Genomic DNA, 22,046 nt, shown 5'->3' with positions numbered 1-22,046 from the left:
TTATTTTATTTTATTTTATTTTATTTTATTTTATTTTATTTTATTTTTTTCTTTTCTGCTGAGTTTGTACCAACTTTGAAGGCCAGAAGGCTGTGTGAGAACCTGGTCTCTGCATGCTTCTGGCGTGGCAGGAAACCACAAAAAATTGTTAGATTTTCTTCCTGTAGGGTTTCTAGGCCTGCGCACCCCCCTGTAGCCATCTAAAGACACCAACATCAGCAGACAAAATCTTTCTGTTCTCCAGATTGAACTAGTTAACAAAAAACTCAGTGTGCCTTACCTGGAACAAGATTCCTAGCAGAGACTCGGTACTTTGTTTTGCTTCTTATTCTTCCTTGGAGCCAACAAACAGTCCTGACAGCATGGATTAAATGTTTTCAAGATGCTTCTCTACGTGTTAGGGTGAAGAAGGCTGCAAAGGCTGATCAGAAGCGGTTCTGGAGGATGCTTGGTGCAGCGAGTGGAACCGTGGCCCAGGTGTTGTTCAGCAGGGTGCAGCCCTTCACCATTCCCTGATACAAAGAGCTGGTTGTCTGCTCCCAGCAGATGGTTTGCCCTGAAACCTGCAAGAAGCAAGATCAGAGGCTATCAAGCCTTGCTCCAATCTCCAACAGCAGCCTGCGTGTCTCATCATGTGTTGGCAGTAGGCTTATACGACTCCTTTATCTTTGCCATGTGTGTAGGGAGTGTGCTCTGCCTGTGCCCTTGAATGGCAAAGAAGGATGAGGACCAGATAAAGGAGGTCAAAATGTTCTTCAGGACTTTCATCAATGCCCATCTTTTCACTTTATCAAATGTCACCTTGACTTTGAAAAGCTTCAGCTAGTGTATACAGTGCAAGTCTTTGTGTCTGCTTGGAAACTCATCATTCTGAAGCCTTGCCAAAAGGCTTTTTTGCTAACAGAATCAGGCTTTCACAGGGCTGCTTACTATGTAGGTGTTTGAAGAGATGGCCGAGTGGAGCTGGAAAGAACGAAAACAGCTGAGGGAAGAGTCTGAGCTGTGAGACACAGACATCCTCCCTTGGGCAACATCAAGATCAAAAGTTTGGAGCCTGGGAGTTCAGGTCCTGAGGTGATACTGCATCTAGTGGGACTGGAGCTGATAAATTACAATGCAATGCTTCTTTCAAATCTCCTAAAGCAAGACAAATTGACCTGGGAGCTATGCTCTGGTACAGCCTGATAGCTGGCTGCTTCACCAGTCTGGCAGGACTGGGTCTGTAATGCTGCATTTGCATGACCAGTGCTCTTCTGCCAGAAGACACACGCAGCTGAGTGCTGTTCTGATGAACAGGGGATCCATGGGATGGCTAAAGATGCTTGCTGTCCTTAAATAAAGGATTTGTTGGGGTGATGGTGTGTAGTATATGTGGCAAAAGGTGGTGAAATGGAGATTTTCCCAGGAAAGGCCATGTATCTGTGCTTCCTGAGGGCTACAGTACCTGGCACGTTGGCTCATCAGTGTACGTAGACTGCTTCTGATAGAGGGGCAATGAACTTTCCTCGTGCTCTAGAGCCTGCTGGCCTCCACGTGTGCACACACCCTGTCTCTCTCCTTTTCTCTCTTTAGGATCTCTGAGAGCGTAATTCGCAGCATCTGAGTGCAATTCAACTGCTGTCCTTGTTCTGTGGAGGAAAAAAAGCGAGGAACAGAGGCCATATGGCTCATATAAATTGTCTCAAAACACCAGTGCAGGAAAATGTCCTTGCATTTTAAGTAGTGAGAGAAAATTGGAAAGCATCCTGGCATCAATACCTAGATGAAGCGTGGCTTTTTGCAGTACAGGAGAGCTACAGGCTCCGCAATGGCTGACAGCTTGTACTCCTCCAAAAAATGTCTGTGGTATCATCCTTTCCACCCTGTGTGCTTTAATTCATCACTAGAAATGCTCTTCTGCATAACTCCTACCTTCTATTACCTAAATGTCACCAGTCATCCTCACTTTTCGCTGTGCTAAAAGTCTTCTCCCATCAGGGTGCTAACTAAAAGCCCCTTCTTCTAGCAGGCATTTAATCTATTATTTTCTTTTCAGGGGCTCTTCTGAAGTTAACCATTCAGCCTCCAGGTCTGTTTCTGTCCTCCTGGAGTCCCATCAGGAGAGCATGAGGATTTTGGCAGCGGTGTGCTGGGCATTGAGGGCACCAGACCTCACTTGATGCCGATCAGTTTGAAGGGGTCTTGTCCTGATGGGAGCAAGAATTAACCTGACACCCAGGTCTGAAACATGAGATAGGGGCTCTGCGACTCATTTTTGTTAGTAGGTTAAGCACGTCAGATGGTTTTATGAGCAGGTGTCTGGTGTCTTTGGTCTTGGTTTATTCTTCTTTCATCAATCTAGTTGTGTTCTGTCTTCAATGCCAATGGCTTTGTCTTCTCTTTCTGATGTTAAGTGTTCTGCCTGTGCTGAGGATGAGCCGAAACAAGGGTGGGAGGTAGAAACTGGGACCAACTCTATTATGAAAATGAGGAACCTCATTCAGTAGGTCACCAGCTTCTACTGCTGTTTGTGCCTTTGAAGTCTTCTCCCAGATGGTTTTCCTCTTAAGGTGCTTGGAGTTGAGGCAGGTTGTCTTTGGGTTTGGGATCTGAAGAAGGTGCTCTTCATGATGTTGAATCATATTCGATTTTACGCCTAGTCCTTAATTCCCAATCCTAATTTAGCCCTTAATTCCTGGTCTCCTAATTCCTTAGGAGACAGATTAGGCTCATCATGATGATCTTTAATCTCAAATTGTAGGTAAATCACCCAAAAGATTGATAACATTAAGAATTTATTTCAGCTGTATCTGTCTTCCTTAGAAACTGCATGAAGCTTAGAAATTCACCTCCTGTTACCGTGGCCAAAAAAGGTACTGGTTGTTTTTTTTAAAAAAGAAAACAAATCAGGGCTAAACCTGTGGAAATTGTCCAAGCATGTCGGAGGCAAGAACGGCTCCTGATTTCAGGGCTGGAGGCTACAAATAGCGTGGAAATAAATGCTTTTGGCAAGCCACCCAGACAGCTGGTTTTTGGCATGTCTCGACAGCGCTGTCTCAACATCTGTCTGCGTGCTGCGAAGCACGTGGGGCTTGCACGCCGTCGACCTCCTTCCTTCTTGGCAGGCAGCAGCTGTCTCGGCGCCGCGCGCAGGCACGGTGCAGGGAAGAGAATTTTTGGGCTAGTGCTGACTCACGGGCTTTGCACAAGTTTGGAATGGAAAAATACCCATTATTGGGACACAGCAGTTTGGGGAGCCAGCGTTTAATTGTGCTTATGATTTGCCTTCGGGGGTGTTGTAGGGGGATCTTTTGCCTTGGCAGGGAGCACACCATAGTGGTCCCAGGAAAATTCCAGCAAATGCGTCCTTGCACATGTGGGGTGTTGTTTTTTATCTCACCTGAAGGTGAGGCCTCCAACACAATGGCATTTCTGGGATGTTGTTTTTGTCATCTTGTAATATCAGCTATTGATGAAACCAGTAGTGAAGATTTGCCCCATCCCTGGAGGTGTTCAAGGTTGGATGGTGCCTTGGCCAACCTCATCTAGTGGGTGGCATCCTTGCCCATGGCAGGGGGTTGGAGTTGGATGATCTTTAAGGTCCCTTCTAACTTGAGCCATTCTATGACTTTTGGTTGGACACGTGGCTTATTGAGAGCCTTGTTGAGCTAATGAAGAACTTAATGCTTTGTGTTGTTAGTTTAGGTGTGTTGGAGGGCCTTTCTTTCATTTTAAACTTGGATACCAAAACTTTGCAGCCACCTAATTGGGATGGCTTTGTTTTTTAAGGGCTCAAACTGAAGTTGCTCAGTTTGTCCTGCTTGTGATGCTGAAACCAGTACACCTTGTCTGTAATGCACCCCCAGCTATTAGTTATGGCCAAGTAACCTGTCCACTGCTCCAACTAATAGCAACAATCACAATTCGTGTCTTCCGTCAGACCTGGAGAAAGGCTTGCATTCATTGAAACCATTCTATATATGAATAAGCAGTCTCTCATTAAATCAAGCCTCAGCGCGAGCATGTGATGCAAGGTTAGACCTCATGATTGCCGTATGCCTGGTTATTAAATCTCTAATGGCTTTTTGCTTAAAATCCTATCCTGTTGTCCAAGGCAGCATTTTATTTTTTTCTTTATTTTACTCCTTCACTACTTTTCAGTCTAGTTGAGATGTTGCCAGAAATGCTGGATGTGGATGTTCTCTAAAATACTTTGAATTCCTGGGGATTAAAGATGCATATTTTTTAAAACAGTATTATTATTGCCTCCTAGTGAGCTGGCATAGTGGGATCTAATCCTGAAAGCTGATGTCCTGGCAGATCCCAGGCTTAGCCCCACAAAGGGAACTTCCAAAGAGCATCTTTTTATGGCAAGGAAAACTCCAATTCTCAGCTATTGTTGTAATCATGCCTTACGTTTTTAGTCCAGTTATTGGCTCATGAGGAGATGAAAGGGAAAGGAGAATTCAAAATGACTTTCAAAATGATGAAATGGATGAAAATATCCTTAAAGCTTGCTGTAACTGCAGGTATTGTTTGGAACAAATTTAATTCTTGGGTGCAAGCTTCTTTGTTAGCTTTGTTAACGTGCAAATGATGCAGTGATTTATCTACTTGTGTTTTGAGTCCTGGCAAGCTGGCTGGTTAGAGAGGAAAATGGAGTGTAGCGATGTCCAGCTGGTTGTGCCAGTAACTAGCATACTTTCCCCATATTCATTAAGGAAGGTCCAAAGCTCCTGACTCCAGTGCTCCATTTGAAAGCACTTTCGATTGACTTCTGAGCACAAAAATAGTCAAAAACGAGTTCATTCACAGGCAATTTTCTAGAAATTACCTGCTGTGTCTCCCTAGCAGGAAAATATGAATAGCAGGCTGATTTTTTTGCAAGGGATGAGCCCATAAAACCAAGTGCAAAGAAGCTTTTAAGAAACTTTGCACTGGGGCTGTCGGTGGCTTTCAGGGGATGTTGGCATGGTTTTTAGGATGGATTTTGGGGTGAAACCCTTGCCACATGCCCCAAGGCTTCCTTCACTTCAACGCTGGCTTCTTAAGAAACAGGTTGTGTCCAGTGGGTCACTGCAAACCTGGATTTGGGTTTTAGATGCAATTTACTTGACTGTATTGTACAAGGAGGAGAGCCAAAAAAACGAACTGGAGGCAGAAAGATTATGCGTTTATTTATTGCAGTTTGGCTGTAAAACACTAAATCAGCACTAAGCAAAAAACATCTTGCACCAGCAATTGTCCCGCTTAGACATCTCTGTACTAAACAGCCTAATTTATTTATTTTTTCACCTCCATCTTTCTTGGAAAGAGACAGAAGCAGGCAAGGATGATGGAAATATCTGTTGCTGATTCTCCCTGTTCACAGCAAACCCTCGCTGTAGGGTATGTGAACTTGATTAAGAGCACTGTGGTGTTACAGAGGCTACCCAGCACCTGCCATCGTGGGGCACGGCATTGCGGAGGGCACTTCTGCTGACATCCGTGCTGCTTGCTGATTCAGAGCAGCCAGGGATGTTCACCCATCTGTGACGCTCTTCAGGATGACGCTCTTCACGTCTAGTGGTGTCGTGACGAAGGTGACGTTACAGCTCCGAAGTGTGTGTTTTGATGGCCAGATCTGAAGTGCCAGCCTGTCTGTGGAATAATTTCAAGCGCTGCTTCCTCTGCACAGCTGCAGAAGTCAACGTGAATCAGCATGACGTTTTGTGAGTTCATCTAGCTTGCGTTTGGGGGTCAAGTTCCTGGGAAAGGAATGGATGAGCCTCGTATCTGACCAGCTGCATGCAGCCTTGATGGGGTTCAGCTAAGTTTCATCCTACTTAACAAGCAAAGTTTAGTCTGCAAGCTCTGTAGGGGCAGGAGGGGAATATTCCACTCCTCTGGCTGGAATCTTCTCTCCGTGGGGTCTAGCTCTGTGGCATCTTTTTGAGTGCTGAGGATGGGACAGCCACGGTGCACTGAATCTTGAAACTCAGTCTCAGTTTTTAGTTCACTGCAGTGTTTTATAGCGCTGCATTTAAGACGTATGAATATCCCTGCTATCTTTGTGGCCAAAATTATACAGTCTGTTATACTGAAGTCCTACCCCTGAAATACCGTTTTTATTTATTTATTTTTTTTCAATGTAGCTTTCATTTATCTCATCTATCGCTTCTACATGCAGTCTTGGCTCTGTCCAAGCTCACTTTTCCCCAGTCTGACGAGGAGGGTGATGAAGGCTTGTGTGTATTGACTTTCTTAAAGCTATTTTGCTTGGATTCCTTCCAATAATGTCTCCAGCAGTGCAGGCTGTGACTTCCCCACCATTCAGGTTAAAGCTTCCTCTACATCTCCAACCAGCTGCATCCCAGGAGGGCTGGTGCCCAACTGATCCTGGCCCTAAAGAAAACCCACAAAATCCACTTCAGAGGCAACAACAGCCAGTGTCCTTTCTGCGTTAGGACTCTGCTGTGCCAGAATTTGATGCCTAGGTAAGACAGAAGACCTTGGCCACCTTCTGTAGAGGAAGAATATGTTCTGGCCAGGCTTGCTTGCCCTCTTTAGCCCTGCTTCATGCAACATGATCTCTTAATTGCATAGGGGGGTAACAGCAGTGTCACTTCCTCTTTGTCCTACCCTTGTTGAAGGCTTTAACATCGATTGCTTAGTGGAGGTAGTTCAACCTGTCCTCTCCAGTCCCCCTTAGCCCAAGAGTTGGTATACAACTCAATACACTTTGCTTTTCTGCTCCTGCTACACTCACATCCCTGACGAGGCTGCTCAGAGGGTTGCTGCTTGATGTGGTGTCACCTGCAGAGCTGGGACTTGGGTTGCACCCTCTCACCAACCCTTCCTGACGTGGGCTGCTGGTCTCCCATCACCCTTTGGCCTCTTGTCCTGAGCTGCCTCCGGTTTGAACTCTACTTGCTTGGTTTCCTTGCGGCTGCTGCAGTCTGAGAGCAAACATCGAGCATTGCTCTGCACCCAGCGGATCACCTTGCGGTGCTCATCCCGAGGAAACCCGAGCTACTTCGGGACGAAACCCGAGATGCTGAAAGCAACCCAAGGAGATGGAGCAGGTCTGCCTGGCTGGGATCTTTATGGGGCTGCTGCTCCCTGCCGACAGCTCTGGGCATCGTGCAAAAAAATGCTGCAAAAAGCTCTCCTAGCCTGACCTGGTGTGACCCAGCACTGGGCTGTGCGAGGGGGTGTGATGGGGGTGATGCCTCTTGCCTTCTCCTAGACAACTCAGGCATTGATCAGGAGCCTTTTCGGGCAAGATAACACGCCTCCGTGTTGCTTTTTGTTGAACAAACGGAAAAATGAACCGATATTGATGTGCGGTTTGAGCCAGGGGAAAGAGATGCTGTATCTATATAAAGGTTGTGCTGCTGCCGTCTCAGGACAGAGCGTGTGGTTGGGTTATTTTACCCCGAAGCTTTGCTGTCCTGGGTGTTTAAGTTGCTCAGTTAACAAGAAAAGAAATGCTCCTTACATATGTTTATATATAAGACCTATATATGTTATACCGAAGTTTAAATATAAGTTTATTGTGCATGTTACTCACATGGTGCATTTGGGTCTTTGTTTATAAAATTATTCCTCTTTCCCAATCCCTCAGGAACTGTTGAAAAACACGAGTTGTGAGCACTCATTGTCTCTTGATGGAAATTTACGGATTGTGATGGTGGCAGGGATGAGCGGGGAAAAATAGGATGTTACAGGTGCTCCAAACCTGAAAGCAAAATTGGAAAATAAGAAAATGATTTTTCAAAATAGAGCTATTTTGATGAGCGTGATGTGCACGTTTCAGTGCAGCCTGTCAGGTTTTTCTTTGTAGTTGTCTATTTTTTTCTGGTCTGCCTCTTGTTGGTTTATGGACGTTTTTGGGCTAGCTGTGCTGTGCCGTTTTTGTAGAAAAACATAATATGAAGGTAAATACTTTATTGTTTTTAACAGATCCTAATTCTGCTGTCATCTGCTTCATTCAGAATGATGGAATTTGAATGAAAACCGGTGTCCTTATCTGTAATAGCTATAAAGGCCAACGTTTCTAGGCTTAAGGTTATTTTTTTGTGTTGTTGATAAAAACTTACTGGAACATTTGTTAAGAGAAATCAACTGGTGTTTATTCTTGTCTATAGATTACTTTATTGACTGAGTAGAAGGGGAAATAAAATGTGTGCTGCAGAACCTGTGGTCTGGTTGTTCTCCATGGTATGGATGATACATTGGTTTATGGACTTATTTCTTTCTCTGAGGGCATCGTAATCGCTATTTGCACAGAAAAATAGGAGAACAAAGGAATATTAAGCTGTTTTAGGTAGCTCCATCTGTGGATAGAGAATTAGTATCAGATTAAACACCACTTTGTGGGTCCTCGACAAGCCGGTCTGGGGACCACACTGGTGAGCAAATGTCTCATACGCTAATTGTGCGACAGACCTTGGGCTCACTGGGTTTCTGGTGTTGCAGGCAATGACAACTCTTCACTCATCTCCATCCTGTGTGTGAAGATCCATCAGTGGGGTCATCTTCAGGCTTCAGCTCTGTCTGGGGGACACTGGTACTCCAGCATAACTGGCCAGCATATAGTCTGTGAAACAAAGTTGTTTTGGCTCCCTGATTTTTCTATGCCTTCTTCCCAGCATCTTTGCTGACACTGCTTTGTAAACATGCCTGCTTCCTGCTAATCTCTCGTTACTCTTTCTGTCCCAGTTGGCACCAGAAAACACCCTGATGTCCTTCCAGAAGGCAGTGGAGCAGAAGATGTATGGAGTCCAAGCTGATGTAGTACTGAGGTAAGCCCCAGTGTTGCTTGCTCTGAGCATGGACACTTTGTGGACAGCCCACACTGTGCTATTGGGTCTCTTCTCTCTGCCTTCTGGATGTTCCTGCTCTCTCCCATTGCATGGTGAATGTATCTGATAACTCCCAGCCGTCTCCACTTACAGTGCACGGACACCACAAATTGTTCCACTGGGGCGATGGTTAAAGGTGAAGAAACCCAGGTGGGGGGACCTGGATTCCTTTGTCCAGGCACTAATCTTAATTTGCCTGAGGGCTGTTGTTTATCCAAAAACTTGCTTTATTGCAGTGAAACACAGCTCCTGGTTTGTAGCCCAGCTTGAAGGCAGCTGGCTTGGGGAAGAGACACGACTGCTTAAATGTGACTCCTGCTGGAGGGTTCCTTCAGGAGGGTTTTACCAGCCTTGCAAAACTGTCACAAGAATTTAGCAGCCCAGGAGTAAAATCCTACTCCTCCTGCCCTCCTTCACATGACACCAGTGCTGGGGAAGGAGGAACCTGGTCATACTGTGCCTGTCAAAGTCTTTCCCTGCAGGCAGACGTTGAGCTGAATTGACAAGGCCAATTTAGACATCATTTAAAGAGAATTATTTCACGAACTGTGCTTTGTGCCAGGAGTGTGATCGTTGTCTAGTATTATTACTCCTTTTCCTGAACTGTTTTTTTGTGTATTTTACATAGATGTGCTAGAGGGTGGAAGTGGCTCGAAGGGAACTATGGTGCCTTATCTTGGTGATCCCTCAGTTTGTCTTAGTTCCAGTTATAAATACAAGGAAAACACCAGGATGGTTTTTTTTGACCTCTTTGGAGGTTGATGTTGATGGAAAGATCTTTTTGTCTGGTGGAAGATGGACTTCTGGACCCTAATCATCGTGGTGCTTTCTTACTTTCCATCACTGTTTGAGAGCAAATGATGTGAAAACTAAAGGAATTTCTTCCCCCCTGGGGAGTGGAATATCATTGTGGAGGGATGAAGGATAAACTGGGAGGTGTGCAATAAAGTTCTTCCTTGAAAAATTCCTTTGTTAACAGTTGTGAAGGAAGAACACCTTGGCTATCTGGAATATCAAATGAGCTCTTATTTCATTTGGTGGCCAAATAGGTTGCTTCCCTTAGCCCTGGCCAAGGAGAAGGTTGGACTCTGGGAGGAGGAGAGCTTGAAAAGCTCCAAGAGCTTCCCTCGTTGCCACCCGTCAGACATCCCAGAGGAGCATCCCACGTGTCCCACAGCTTAAATGATGCCCTTAACGGCTCAGTTTTATGAGGCCCATTAGGAGAGCCAAGCTGCTTTATAAAAAGAGGACCTCAGCGACCTGCAGACCAAAAGCAGAGCTGTCAATACAGCTGGCAGAGATTTTGGGAAGAGTTTGCAGCACTTCCCCAGCTGCTGTCCTTATCACTTTGAAAGATGCTTCATGTGCCTGTGGCTCGATGGGCCTCCCATCTTCCACCTCCTCCTCTCTTATAAAGCTCTGATTTCTCTCCATTATTTTTCGAACCAGTGCCTGCTAATACTTTGTGGTGAGCCCTGCACGGCACTGAGTAACTCCGTAAGTGGAAGGATTAGAGACAGGAGGGAGTGAATGTTAAGTACCCCATCGGATTTCCACTTTATGGTTAAGGCTTAGCCCTATCTGATGAAGCTCTGCTGCAAGACGTTGAGACTTGAGCTTCTGTCTCCCTTAAACGCTCCGTGCTCTAAATTCTGCAGTTGCTTAGCATCTTTTTTTTTTAGCTGTAAATACCAAAAACCCTTCTGATTGCAGCGGCGTGGTGTGCTGCTGAGCGTGGTGGTGCTGTGTCAGCACGTTGCTTTGGGTGGAGAGGGGGAGGGAAGCGGTTGGCATAATGCTCACTAGAAATAGCAAATGAGATGCAAGTGACCTTTGTGACAAGGGGCTTCTGCAGGCAGTGGGAAAGCTGAGGCAGCATTTGCTCCATCATCCAAAATCTTTTTTTTTTATTCTCCTTGTAGCTCTGGGGGTGAGTCCCACTTGTCCCTTAGTTCATGTGGGTTTTGTTTAACTCCATCTCCTTTCCAGACCTTATTTTCCTAATACGAAGATGGGTTTCTTGCTTTGGAAAATGTCCTAAAACCCTTCATGGCCAGCTGGATATCTTGGTTTCTGAGTCCAGGGAGCTGTCCCCCAGCCATTGACAGAAACCTTTATTGCTCTGGGTGGTGTCGCCACTGATCCAGTCACAGAAAACTGAGCTGAAAAAAAAGACTAAAGAGCATTTTAGGTTTCCCAGAGCTGCTCTTCTGTAATGTCTAGGTGGCTTAAAATAGCATTTGGCTAGTTAGATTCTTCCGGGAGGTGGGCTTTCTTCAAGATGCTTGAACTTAGCTACTCACGTGAGCATGGCTGTTTCCTGAAACCAATTTCAGATTGGAAAAGATTATTTCAGAGCAATTTTGGTAGCTTGGGGCCCTTGAATCTTGCTGAAAGCCCATGAACATTAAGTTCCTATGTAGTCTGAGAGCCTTACTCATCATCTACTATTAACAATTTGAGAATATCTTGTGCATGCGTGGATGTGTCTGTGGATACAGGGTATTGGAAACCTCTGACAGTTTTGGAGCTACAGAAATTGCAGGCATTTTTGGTCGGTGTGAGCATTCAGGGTGGCTGCTCTTGTCCAAGCTACATGACTTTGGCACTCTAGACATTTTTGAGTCAGAGAGAGGTGGAATGGATAGGGTTATGCCAGCAAATGAATTAATGCAAACATCTAGCAGATATCTAACTTTTCCTCCCCTCTGGGTGCATCTCATTTCAACTGCTCTTGAGGATGCTGGGGATGTGTTAAGCTGGTCGAGATCTTCACGATGATTTTGATGTTGTCGTCAAAGCTGTGGGAGAAGCTGGAGTGGGGACGGGCGTTTCTCTAGGATGGTTTAAGGGTTGTTCATCTCCACCTGTAACGGGGCCCTCTGTCTGTCTGTGCAGCTACGATGGAGTGCCATTTCTGATGCACGACAAGACACTCAGGAGAACAACGAATGTGGAAGAGGTGTTTCCCGAGAGGGCCTACGAGCTCGCCTCCATGTTCAACTGGACTGACCTGGAAAAGCTCAATGCTGGGGAGTGGTTCCTACAGGTGGGTATGGGCGTAGAGAGGGGGTCCTGAAGACATAACTGTGGGATGAAGCACATTCCTAAACCCACCAGGGGGTGAAGAGAAGCTCCTTGATGGAGTGGTCTGAAGTGCAGCTAGACCAAGCCTCCATGAATCACAGAATCACAGAATTTCTAGGTTGGAAGAGACCTCAAGATCATCAAGTCCAACCTCTGACCTAACACTAACAGTCCCCACTAAACCATATCCCTAAGCTCTATCATTTAATTCTGTCCTCTATCAAATTAATATTGCTATCTTCTTTGCTGTTTGGAGCATCTTGGTAAATAATCTGACCCTATCAAATCAAGGAATCTTTTCACTTAGTGGATTTAAATATATATATAATACATATATATATTTATGTATTTTAAAAATATATATATATGTACGTTCACAGGCCCCTGTGGTGTTTGTGCAGTCAATTTTAGGATGTTGGTCTGCTTGTTCGTGTTGCAAGCCACAGAGCCTGGCATCCCACCCTTTGCTTTCATAGCCATTTTGGGGCTGAGGAGAAATTGCATCATCTTTCTGTGCCTCTTCCATCACTTGGAAGGAGGGAACCTAGTGCCTGGTTGATACCACACAGAACATAAAGATCCCCCTGCAAGGGGGAATCTGATTATAAGGAAAACAGAAGAGAACATGCTATACCGTTCCTTTTTCCTTAATATAATTTGGGAGACAGTTGTTCTTGGGAGGGAGGAAAAACAAAACAAAGCACGTTCAGCTTTCAAAGTCTCAAAGAAGAAACTGCTGTGGGATGGGCTGATCCATCTTTTGGTGTGCAGCCAGCTTGCAGGTGGGATTTCTTTCTCTAGCCTGCAGCTGTAACCTTCTTGGAGAGCATTAACTGTGGTCTGGAAGGAGGGCTGCAGCACTCTGGCACGCTCCTGCAAGCTCAGACAAGGCTTGCTGCAGTGATGCGAGCTCAGATACTGGTTTCACGTGTCTGCTTGAAGCTCCCTGAGTGTTTGATCAGGGTGGGGGGTGTCAGTGTATTACAGCTGCATGTGCTGTTCCACAGAAGCTTGCTGGAGTGGCAGTGCTGTGAAAATGCCTCTTGCCACATGAGAAGGACCAAGACAGCAGCTGGAAGGCTGCTTTCAGGGGTATCCCATGAGCCACAGTCATTTCTGAATGTCCATATGTCAGGAGGATCCATCTTCTCCCACATCCCAGAGCTCCTCTCCTCTCTGATCCTCTTGGTTATTTAAAAAAGGGTGCTCCTTTTTATTTTTGGATTCTGAAGGATCTTTGGTGAACACACAGTGTGAGAAAGTACATTTTTAGCTTCCTCCTTGCCCTAGAACTCTACTCTTCTGAAAAAATAGGGTGAGGAAAAATAAGGTGACATGCCCAGCTTGGCTTGCTTTCATTAAGACTATATAACGTACCCATGGGAGGGGAAACTGAGGCACAGAGAAGTGCTCCAGCAAGAGTGTAGCTGTCAGCATCCCCTGCTGTGGCCACAGTGGGATAGAAAAGGAGCTTCACCTGGAGATGGAGAGTCTGTTCTTTGTGGTGGTAACGCTGGGATGTGCTTGGCTTTCAGAACGACCCTTTCTGGACGGCTGGGTCTCTCTCAAGGTCTGACTACTTGGAAGCTGCCAACCAGTCGGTCTGCAAGCTGGCAGATATGCTGGAGGTGATCAAGGATAACACGTCGCTCATCCTGAACTTTCGGGACCTGCCCCCAGCTCATCCCTACTACAGCACTTACATCAACATCACCCTGAAAACCATCCTGGCATCAGGAATTCGGCAACAGGCTGTGAGTACTGCGGGGTTGGTGATGGTTATGAAATCGTACTCGTTATGGGTTCCCTGCAGCCTTGAGTGCCTTGTTTGATCCTTTTGGATGCTTGGTTTGTAATACTACTTGGTGCCACGAAGCCGTGCTGGGGAGGACATTGCCTCCAGGCTGGTCATCCCAGAGATGGCGTTAAGCGTGGTCCTTTGAAAGCCTGGTACCTGCTGATGCAGCAAAATGCCCTGGTAGCAAGGAAACTTAAAATATATTGGTCTGTTATAATGGAAGGATAGCTAGGAGAAGGAGAGATGTGATTATTCCCGTTACTCAGAAATCATACGTCCAGTGTAGGGCTTCCACAAGCTAGATATTGATAAACTCGGGTCAGTCCTGCAGAGGCTACCAGACTTGTCAGGAGGCTGGATGTTTGGGTAGGGGTTGAGTGAACTGGATCTCCTCATCCTGGAAGAAAAAGGTTTTGGGAAGACCTACTAGCAGCTCTCCAGAACCATCAAGAAGGTTGTTGAGAAGTTGGACCCAAGCTCCTACCTGAGCCCCATGTCTGGAGAATGGGAGATGGTGGTCGTAAATCAAACCAGGGGGAGTTCCTGCTGGATGTAAATAAACCAGTTTTCCCCACGATGGCAGGAAAGTGTTGAGATGGGCCCAGAGAGGCTGAGGAGCTCCCCAGGCAGACGTGGACTGCTTGAGAGCTGTGCTGTGAGGCTGGTGAGGCAGGTAGCTTGAGTATTTCAACCAGTTAGGTGCATCTGCGTGTACAGACAAGTTCAGTAACAACTTGTACAATGATGGGTCCAGCAGGAAAAGTAGCAAGGAGCTACTTTTAATTTCCATCTGTTTTTTAATATCCGACACTGCCTCACAACGTCTAGTTAACTCTGGTCACAGTGGCAGTGTTACCCACCACCAAACTTTGCTAGACCAAGGGGAGGACCACGCTGTCTTTCCCTTGGATATTTCATGAAGGGATGGAGGGAAAATCAGTCAAAACATAGATGTGAGGTGGTGAAGTCGTGTTTCACACCCAAATTTGATGGTTCCTTTTTGAACCAAATTCTCCTGCTGGTCCGATGCTTTCATGAGTGAGTGCTGATGAGTTACTAAGCATGGGTTAAAGCAAAGCAATGCCCAGTGATGCTCCTGAGATCATCTGGCTGAGCATGGCACGAGCTGTAAAACTGCTCACCTTGGCTCGAGCATCCCCTTTACATCGTGCCCTGGGTTGGGTTGGAACAGATGTAGCCCTGATAAATGAGGGTGAATGAAACTAGTCTCAAACGTGGGACCACGGAAGGTTTCTCCCGTGTGTCCTGTCTTGTGCTGTCAGTTTTAGCCTCTGTGCTAAAAAGGGGAGGCAGAATTTTAGGGGTGCTTCATGAGCCCTTGGCTTGGTCTCTTTGTATCTCAGCCCTTTTCACCTCTAAAGCTGTATCTGTTACAGTCCTCTGGGCTTGCCAGTGTCCTAAAATGCATTTATATAGAGATGTGGGAGGCTGTACACGTCTTCTAGACAATTTATACGATAAATAAGGCAAAGTCTCCTGTGGCTTTGCTTCTGACTTGGTGTAAACTGGCTGTCAGCAGCCCTGCCTGGTGTTCCTTTCATCTTTGTGATAGCCACCCTCTGTCTCGCTGCCTCTGCAGGTGATGTGGCTGCCGGACGCGGAGCGGCAGCTGGTCAGGCAGATTGCTCCGGGATTCCAGCAGACTTCTGGCCTCAAGCTGGACGCCGAGCGGATGAGAGAGAAAGGCATCGTGAGGCTCAACCTGCGCTACACCAAGGTCACGAATGAGGATGTCAGGTATGGTCCTCCGTTTGGACGCTCTGACAGCCCATTTGCTCCGCAGTGGGTGTCCACAGCTCCTTTCTAACATCGTGCCCTGCATGCATCCCTGGCCCAGCACCATCTTTCTTGGTAATTCCCGGCCTTGTCTGCACACAGGTATCATTTCAGATGGACTTGCTGTTCAAAACTTGAGCTGTGCAAGCTTGTCCATACCCATTCACCACAAACCGGTCTGTTCCCCGGATCGCACGGCTGACTCGTGATGATCAAGTGCACAGTGATCCTTTTTGAAATACAAATACACGCACAGTCGGATTCTTATTCCACTGGCATCTTTGGGGAAAAGTGAAGGTGTTCACTTCATTTTCATCCTCATTAGTAACTGCCCTTTGCTTCTGTGAATCCGCTCCAGAGCTGATATGACAGAATTTTTGATTAGCCCAAAGTCTAAACTTGCTTTTAGAAACTTCTTTTTGCAGAGAATTCACCTGATTTGTTATTGTCTTTTGTCACCTATTTAGACTGGCCAATTCTCTAATTAAATAAGAGAAGAGCGGTACAGCATGTGCAGCCTTCTTCTTGAGTATGTATTTGAGCCATGTAATTTTAACCTCGTGGCTTGGTCCTTTTCTAAGAAAAGCGTAGACTGTCTCTAGTAGGGCTTTTTTTTTTTTTAATTTTAATGTATTCCCCAAAGAACTATTTGAAAGATGAAGCATTTTCAGAAAAAAAAAAAAGTATTTTTGAAGGAGTTGTCTTATTATCTGTTAGGTGCTGGGAGTAGGGAGGAAGCATTGAGCCTGCAGGTCTTTGAGAGTGGTCCTATTTAGCATAATCTCTCTGTGGCTGCCAGCACTTGGTCTGTTTGACCTTAAAATCAAGCCTGTGCTTTATCTCCAGGCTAATTCCTGCCTCTTTTCCCCCAGTTGTTTGCTCCCTTTCCTGGAGAGGACCATATGCCAACTCTCACCTTCCCCACCTTATAAGTCCCAATCTCTCATCAGTCCTGCCTCTGATGTCTCCAAAATCAGACCTGCCACCTGAGTGTTTCTGGAGCCCTAAAAGCTTTGTGGTGCCTGGCCAAACACCGCTGCAGTCCTGCAGTGCAAGCCGAGTAGGTTCAAAAAGCCCCGGTGTAGCACAGTCCTCTCAGCTCATCGTTGCTCTGATCACACTTGAGACTTCCCTGGCCTTTCCGAGCACATGAGGTTTGCTTTGTCCACATCCTGTACAGCTGCTTTCCTCCTCAAAGTGCTTTGGTAGATATTAAATCACAAAAGTTAATCTCTGCCCTGCCTATGCCAGGGAGACTAGTGATGTTTCTGCTTTGTGGGTAAGGAAACATAACAATTTATGCAAATTGCAGGGGTAGAAGGACTCCGATGTTAGCTCCTGATTCACTGTTGACAGCTCCTGTACCCCAGCTTTAAGTTTTTAGCCTCTTATACAAGATGACCTCTGGAGACTGGAAGCTGTAACCTCGCAACTGTCCCCAAAACAAGGGCATAGGAGCTGTAGGAATTGATGTTGCAAACCCAGTCAGTTTTTAATTAAGTAGATTGCCTACGAAGCGTGACAGGCATCTGAGCCAGATGTTAATTGAACATCGACATGATGAGGTGGTGGTTAGAGAAACGTGGTGTATCCATCTTTCCCGAGGATGTGTCTGAAATGGGCTGTGGCCTTGGGCAGAGGATAAGAAAGCTTTCAAGTTCAAACCGCTCGATTGCAATGCCCTTGGGTTGCTTGTGAGGTGACTGTGCCCTATTAAAAACCCATTTCATGTACTTTTAACCCAATAAATCCGGATTTCAGCAGAGCAGCTGATGTGGGAACTTTGAGTTGAGGCTCTGATGCTCACAAGACTCACCTCTCTCCCCATCTGTCTCCTGGCAGGGACTACACCATGGCGAACCTGAGTGTGAATCTCTACACTGTGAACGAGCCCTGGCTGTACTCCATCCTGTGGTGCACTGGTGTCCAGTCGGTCACCTCTGACAGCTCCCACATCCTTCGCAAGGTGCCTTTTCCCATCTGGCTGATGGTAAGCACGAAGGCCAGGAAGGTGCTGGGACCCTCTGGAGGGAGGGGACACCGTGGAGGGGTGGTCATGAAGCACAGCATCCATACAGATAGGGGTTTCTCCAAGATTTGCTTGAGGTTTTTCACCCTCTGTATTCCTGAACCCTGCAATGGGAAAGGATTAAAGCACCTCTTGCACAACCCCTTCCTTCAGGAGGCCTCGCTTCTCCCCATGCAGGGTTTGGGGTCCTTGGAGAGCACAACTCATGTCCTGTTGAATCCACTCAACTTTTCCATATTCCTCCAATGGAAAAACACCTTTCCAAACCTGCTGCTAGAATTGCAGAAGAGTTGTAAACGTGGCTTTGTGTTTTAGGCAAGCTGCAGAAGAGTTTTTCACTCATTTTAATACCAGATGTGGACAGGTTCACCTCTGGCTATTGTCAGACTGGGAACACTCAGAGACCTCACCCATCACGTAGCCAGCAAACCCTCTGAAAGCTCTGCCAGCACTTTGGGTCTCTGAACCAAAGAGAAATATTTGTGCTGGAGCAGAGGGAAAATAGCTGCATCAAAACGTTCCCAAAGCAGGAGCTCAGCTATGGAGGCATGCAAGCATGCGACGGGGCTCTTTTTTTGATAACAGATCCTGATGGGGGTAGGACAGAGGGCAGCTGTTTTGCCTGCTGTTCTGGCAGATCCCTTGGGAAAAGGGAGGTAAGATGAGCACAAGGAGAAGTTAACAGGCTTTAGTGAGTTATCCCCATCTTTAGTGGGAGGTAGGACCTTAAGATTATGTGCACAATGTCCTTGGCCTTAGCTTAACCTACTGCTTGTGTCTGACAACGTAAATTCACACTGGTGTGTGCTGGAAAATTGAAAATGGTCACCAGTCTGAGGCTGCTGGCAGAAGAGGCTATCATTGTTTGAATGCTGCTGCGGCAAACATCTGTCCTCTGCTACAGCTGGCAGGAGCTGTGAGCACATCGCTGGCAGCTTTTTACAGCAAAAGCCTCATTGTCAGGGATGAAATGCAGCTGGTAGCTGGAGCCCTCCTCAAAGGGCTCTTCCATCTGCTGGATTTCCAAGTGAGCCCTCCGCTGTGAGCGCGTACCCCTGTATCATCTGACATGCTGTAGGGGAGGGGTTTGAAAAGCTCAAGCCTGGGGTTCAAACCCCAGCTCGATGTTCTCAAAGTGGGTGCCCAGTAGGGTGGCACTGCCTGCTTTTTTGGGATTCTGCCTCAGATTTAAGCTGCCCTCTGGTTGGTTACGCTGAATTGATGACAATTTTGAAGGGGGAAAATGAGAGGGTTTCAGGAATAGGACTTCAACTGAGTAAAGTGTATTTTGAAAAATTAAATATACATACCCCACTGGAAGAGCCCTGCCCCAAAATTGGCAACTGTGGGTGACACAGAAAATTCCTGAGCAGATCTTAGTGTGGATGAGGCCGCACAATGAGTTGTCTCTGAATGATAGATGTCTGCTGGCCTATGCTCCCTCCTCTGAAGAGCTGAGAGCATGTCTTGAGTGCATGTCTTTAAATAATAAAAGCAAGTAAATTAAAAACAAATAAAACAAAACACAAACACTTTTCTCTTTTTGACCACATTGAAATTCCAGTTTCTCTGCTCATAAAACCTTGTTTTGGTACCATATCCTACTAGCTGTGAGCCTTCTGCAGGACTTTACAGGTATTGCAGATTTTTATTTGATTCTTTAAATCATCAGCATAGGGTGCTAGAGTTTGCCCAGAAATTCATGTCTACGTGTTGCTTGGGATATATCATAGAACTTGGGACCCACAAAAGAACCTGCTGTTTGTGTCGTCAGCCGTGGAATGCTGTCGCTTGGATAAATTAAAAATTTAGATGTGTAGGTTTTCTTCTAACCTAGAAGACTCTTGAGTTTTCCTTCAAAACAATTATAATGGCATTCTTCTGCCAAAAAAATGTGAAATATCAATTTTGCATCTGTTGTTTTAACAGATGCAGCAAATGTAACGTTACAGACAGATCTTCGTGCAATGTCTACACCATGCCAAATGCCACCTTTCTGTAATTAAGCTGGGAAATACAAGAATTAAATCTCCATCGGAAGCACTGGCTAATTAAAGCATTGCCCTGCTAGCTCTGCGGTACATTTTCAGAGGGTAACTCGAGAAACATAGAGAGGTAGTGACCAGTTATCAAGTTGTTCTCTGCTGGGAGATGGAGGCAGCAGAGCTGATGGCTCCCAACTGGTGTTGCCCGTGTCACCCTACTGTTGCATGAGCTCCTCTGTTTTGCATTATTTATTCTATTCCTCTGATGAAATATTACTCGTATGCATTAATGATGGTTGTGATGGATCTGTCTGGTAAGAAACCAACCACCTTTCCTGGCTGGGGCCATGTTGTTCAGGCTCGGTCTGGCGAAGCAGAATTTTGTTGGCTGTTGTTGGGGAAAAAAGAAAATGGAGACAGAGTTTCCTGTGCCCTAAAGGAGAGAAACGGAGAAGTGTATGCTGGTAGTACATGGACTGTGCTAAATAGCTGACGTTAGCACTCAGAATGGACCCTGAATCTCATGGGCAACGTGGGTATTTTTGTTTTCCCACAAGCCTGGGTTTCCAAAAAGCCTCTTACCTCACCTAGGGGCACAGCTGAGATAGGAAACTCAGCTCCAGCCCACAAAGCTCTGAGAGAACATGGGCACACGAAAAGAGGCAGAGATTAAAATTGTTCCTGTCTTCGATTCTTCCTGATGACGTCACTTTGGGTGATAGGCCAACATTAGCAGTGTCATAAACTTCGTGATTTATACGTGACTCCTTCATCTCAACGCTTTTCTTTCTGCCCTGGTGGTAACTTTAGCAACGTGTGGTCTCCATGTGATTATGCAAAACTTTCAGATCTGCTCCTGTTTTTTTTTTTTTCTTTGTCTTCCAGCCTCCAGACGAGTACCGCCTAATCTGGATCACTTCTGATCTCATTTCATTTATCATAATTGTAGGAGTTTTTATATTCCAGAAGTAAGTAGCATTGTTATGGCTCAACTCTCGTGCATTTGTGGCGTGTGTTTTCATTCAGAGCGTGGGGTGGAGATGGAAGAGAGGGCTGCAGTGCTCCTCAGGCACTTGGATTGCAAATGCAGGAAAAATGTTTATTGAAATTTCCTACAAAGACTGCAAACAGTAAGTCATTCCACTCCTGCGATGACATTGAATTGGATGAAGTCACTGTTTTTAAGAAGAGTGAGACATCTCACAATAGGAGTGACAGACTCCTCGCTCCTCTCATAAATGCGTGTGGTAGAGAAACCGTAAATGTTTCTGGGGAAATGGACTTAAATTTGAATGCTTTAAAGAAAAAAAGATAATATTTTGAGATTCCACGGTTTTTATAATGTGCCTTTTTTAGATTTTCTTAATTTATTTGGTTTCCACCTGATGAAGAACTGGAAACATTTTAAAGCAATGCATTAAGCGATGCAAGGCTGTTATGACTTAACAGATCAAATCAGTTGCTTAGCTTGGTGCTTTGAGAAAATTTCCCCATTTTTCCAGACAAAATGGGGAGCAATGAGTGCATGGCAGAAGCCTCTAGTCAGTCCAGGTCACTGAAAACAAACATTTTCAGAGCAGAGAGACCAGGAGCAGGGCTAGCTAAGACCCTGATAAGTCAGTAGGAGATAAATCAACTTGCTAATGGCAGAGCTGGCCAAACTACCCTCCTCTTGATTATAAGGGAGGAAAACACGGTGTCCTCCCGGTGATGAGCCTTTTCTCCTAGGAGGCATTTTCTTTGTCAGTGATGACAGTGTAATAACCCTCTCTGGGAAATCGTGAGCTCAGGAGGGGAGATGCGCTCCCTCCGGCGAGAACAGCAGCCTTCTCCTGGGAAAATGTGTCATTTTGAAATTGCACCCCTCTCCTCCCTCGGCTTTATAATCTCATCTGCTTTAGCATGCACAAACTACTGTCCTAGAGACTTCAAGGGGCTTACGCTTTCCTTCCTTCTTCATCTCTGAAATGCCTTTGTGTCAGGAGTAGCAATTTATTTTCCTTCAGCCTCATGAGCTGGTGATTTTGCTGTCGCATCGTCCCAGATCATCTGCCTGCAGCAATCCCTTTCCTTCCCCAGGGCAGATAATTACCTGGGTAGTTTTGCCGTGCCACAGCAGGCTATTGCTCCTGCCAGCACCTGCTATGGGTTTGACTTCAGGCCATATGTCGGCTCTGGTGATAATTGTCCCTCTAAATTCGTGACTTGCACAGTCCCAGACCAGTCACCAATTCCAGCACAGGAAGATAGAATGAGAAGCAGATACAAAACCCTCCTCTCCGATTAGATTTACCAACACCTAATGAATCCAATGACCCAAATGAGATTTGCCAATGTGTTTATAATTTTGCTAAGATGTCTGGTGATTCCAATTGCGGCCAATTAAACCTTTCCTCCAGAAGGGCAGTGTGGCTGCACCGTCTGGAAGCTTTCTCTACCCCCTCAGATTCATCAGCTGGGTTTATGAGCGGTTTCCCTACAAGAGGTTTCCCTACAAGAGGTTTCCCTACAAGAGGTTTCCCTAC

General features: G+C 45.9%; 1 protein-coding gene across 4 annotated transcripts in view; it reads left to right on the top strand.

Annotated features, from left to right (window-relative positions):
• Window positions 1-22,046, top strand: part of GDPD5 (glycerophosphodiester phosphodiesterase domain containing 5) — a 158,158-nt gene that overhangs the window by 126,892 nt on the left and 9,220 nt on the right. For all 4 annotated transcript variants that reach the window (XM_035343866.1, XM_035343836.1, XM_035343844.1 and 1 more), the window contains exons 9-14: window positions 8,683-8,765; window positions 11,724-11,874; window positions 13,448-13,666; window positions 15,311-15,468; window positions 17,350-17,497; window positions 20,407-20,489. In XM_035343866.1, coding sequence (XP_035199757.1) covers window positions 8,683-8,765; window positions 11,724-11,874; window positions 13,448-13,666; window positions 15,311-15,468; window positions 17,350-17,497; window positions 20,407-20,489 — 842 coding nt within the window. The remainder of the gene's footprint in view (window positions 1-8,682; window positions 8,766-11,723; window positions 11,875-13,447; window positions 13,667-15,310; window positions 15,469-17,349; window positions 17,498-20,406; window positions 20,490-22,046) is intronic.

This window comes from Oxyura jamaicensis, chromosome 1 (genome assembly GCF_011077185.1).
Source record: "Oxyura jamaicensis isolate SHBP4307 breed ruddy duck chromosome 1, BPBGC_Ojam_1.0, whole genome shotgun sequence".
Classification (NCBI taxonomy): domain Eukaryota; kingdom Metazoa; phylum Chordata; class Aves; order Anseriformes; family Anatidae; genus Oxyura; species Oxyura jamaicensis.
Note: the sequence above shows the minus strand (reverse complement) of the source record. Positions and strands in the feature narration are given on the sequence as shown.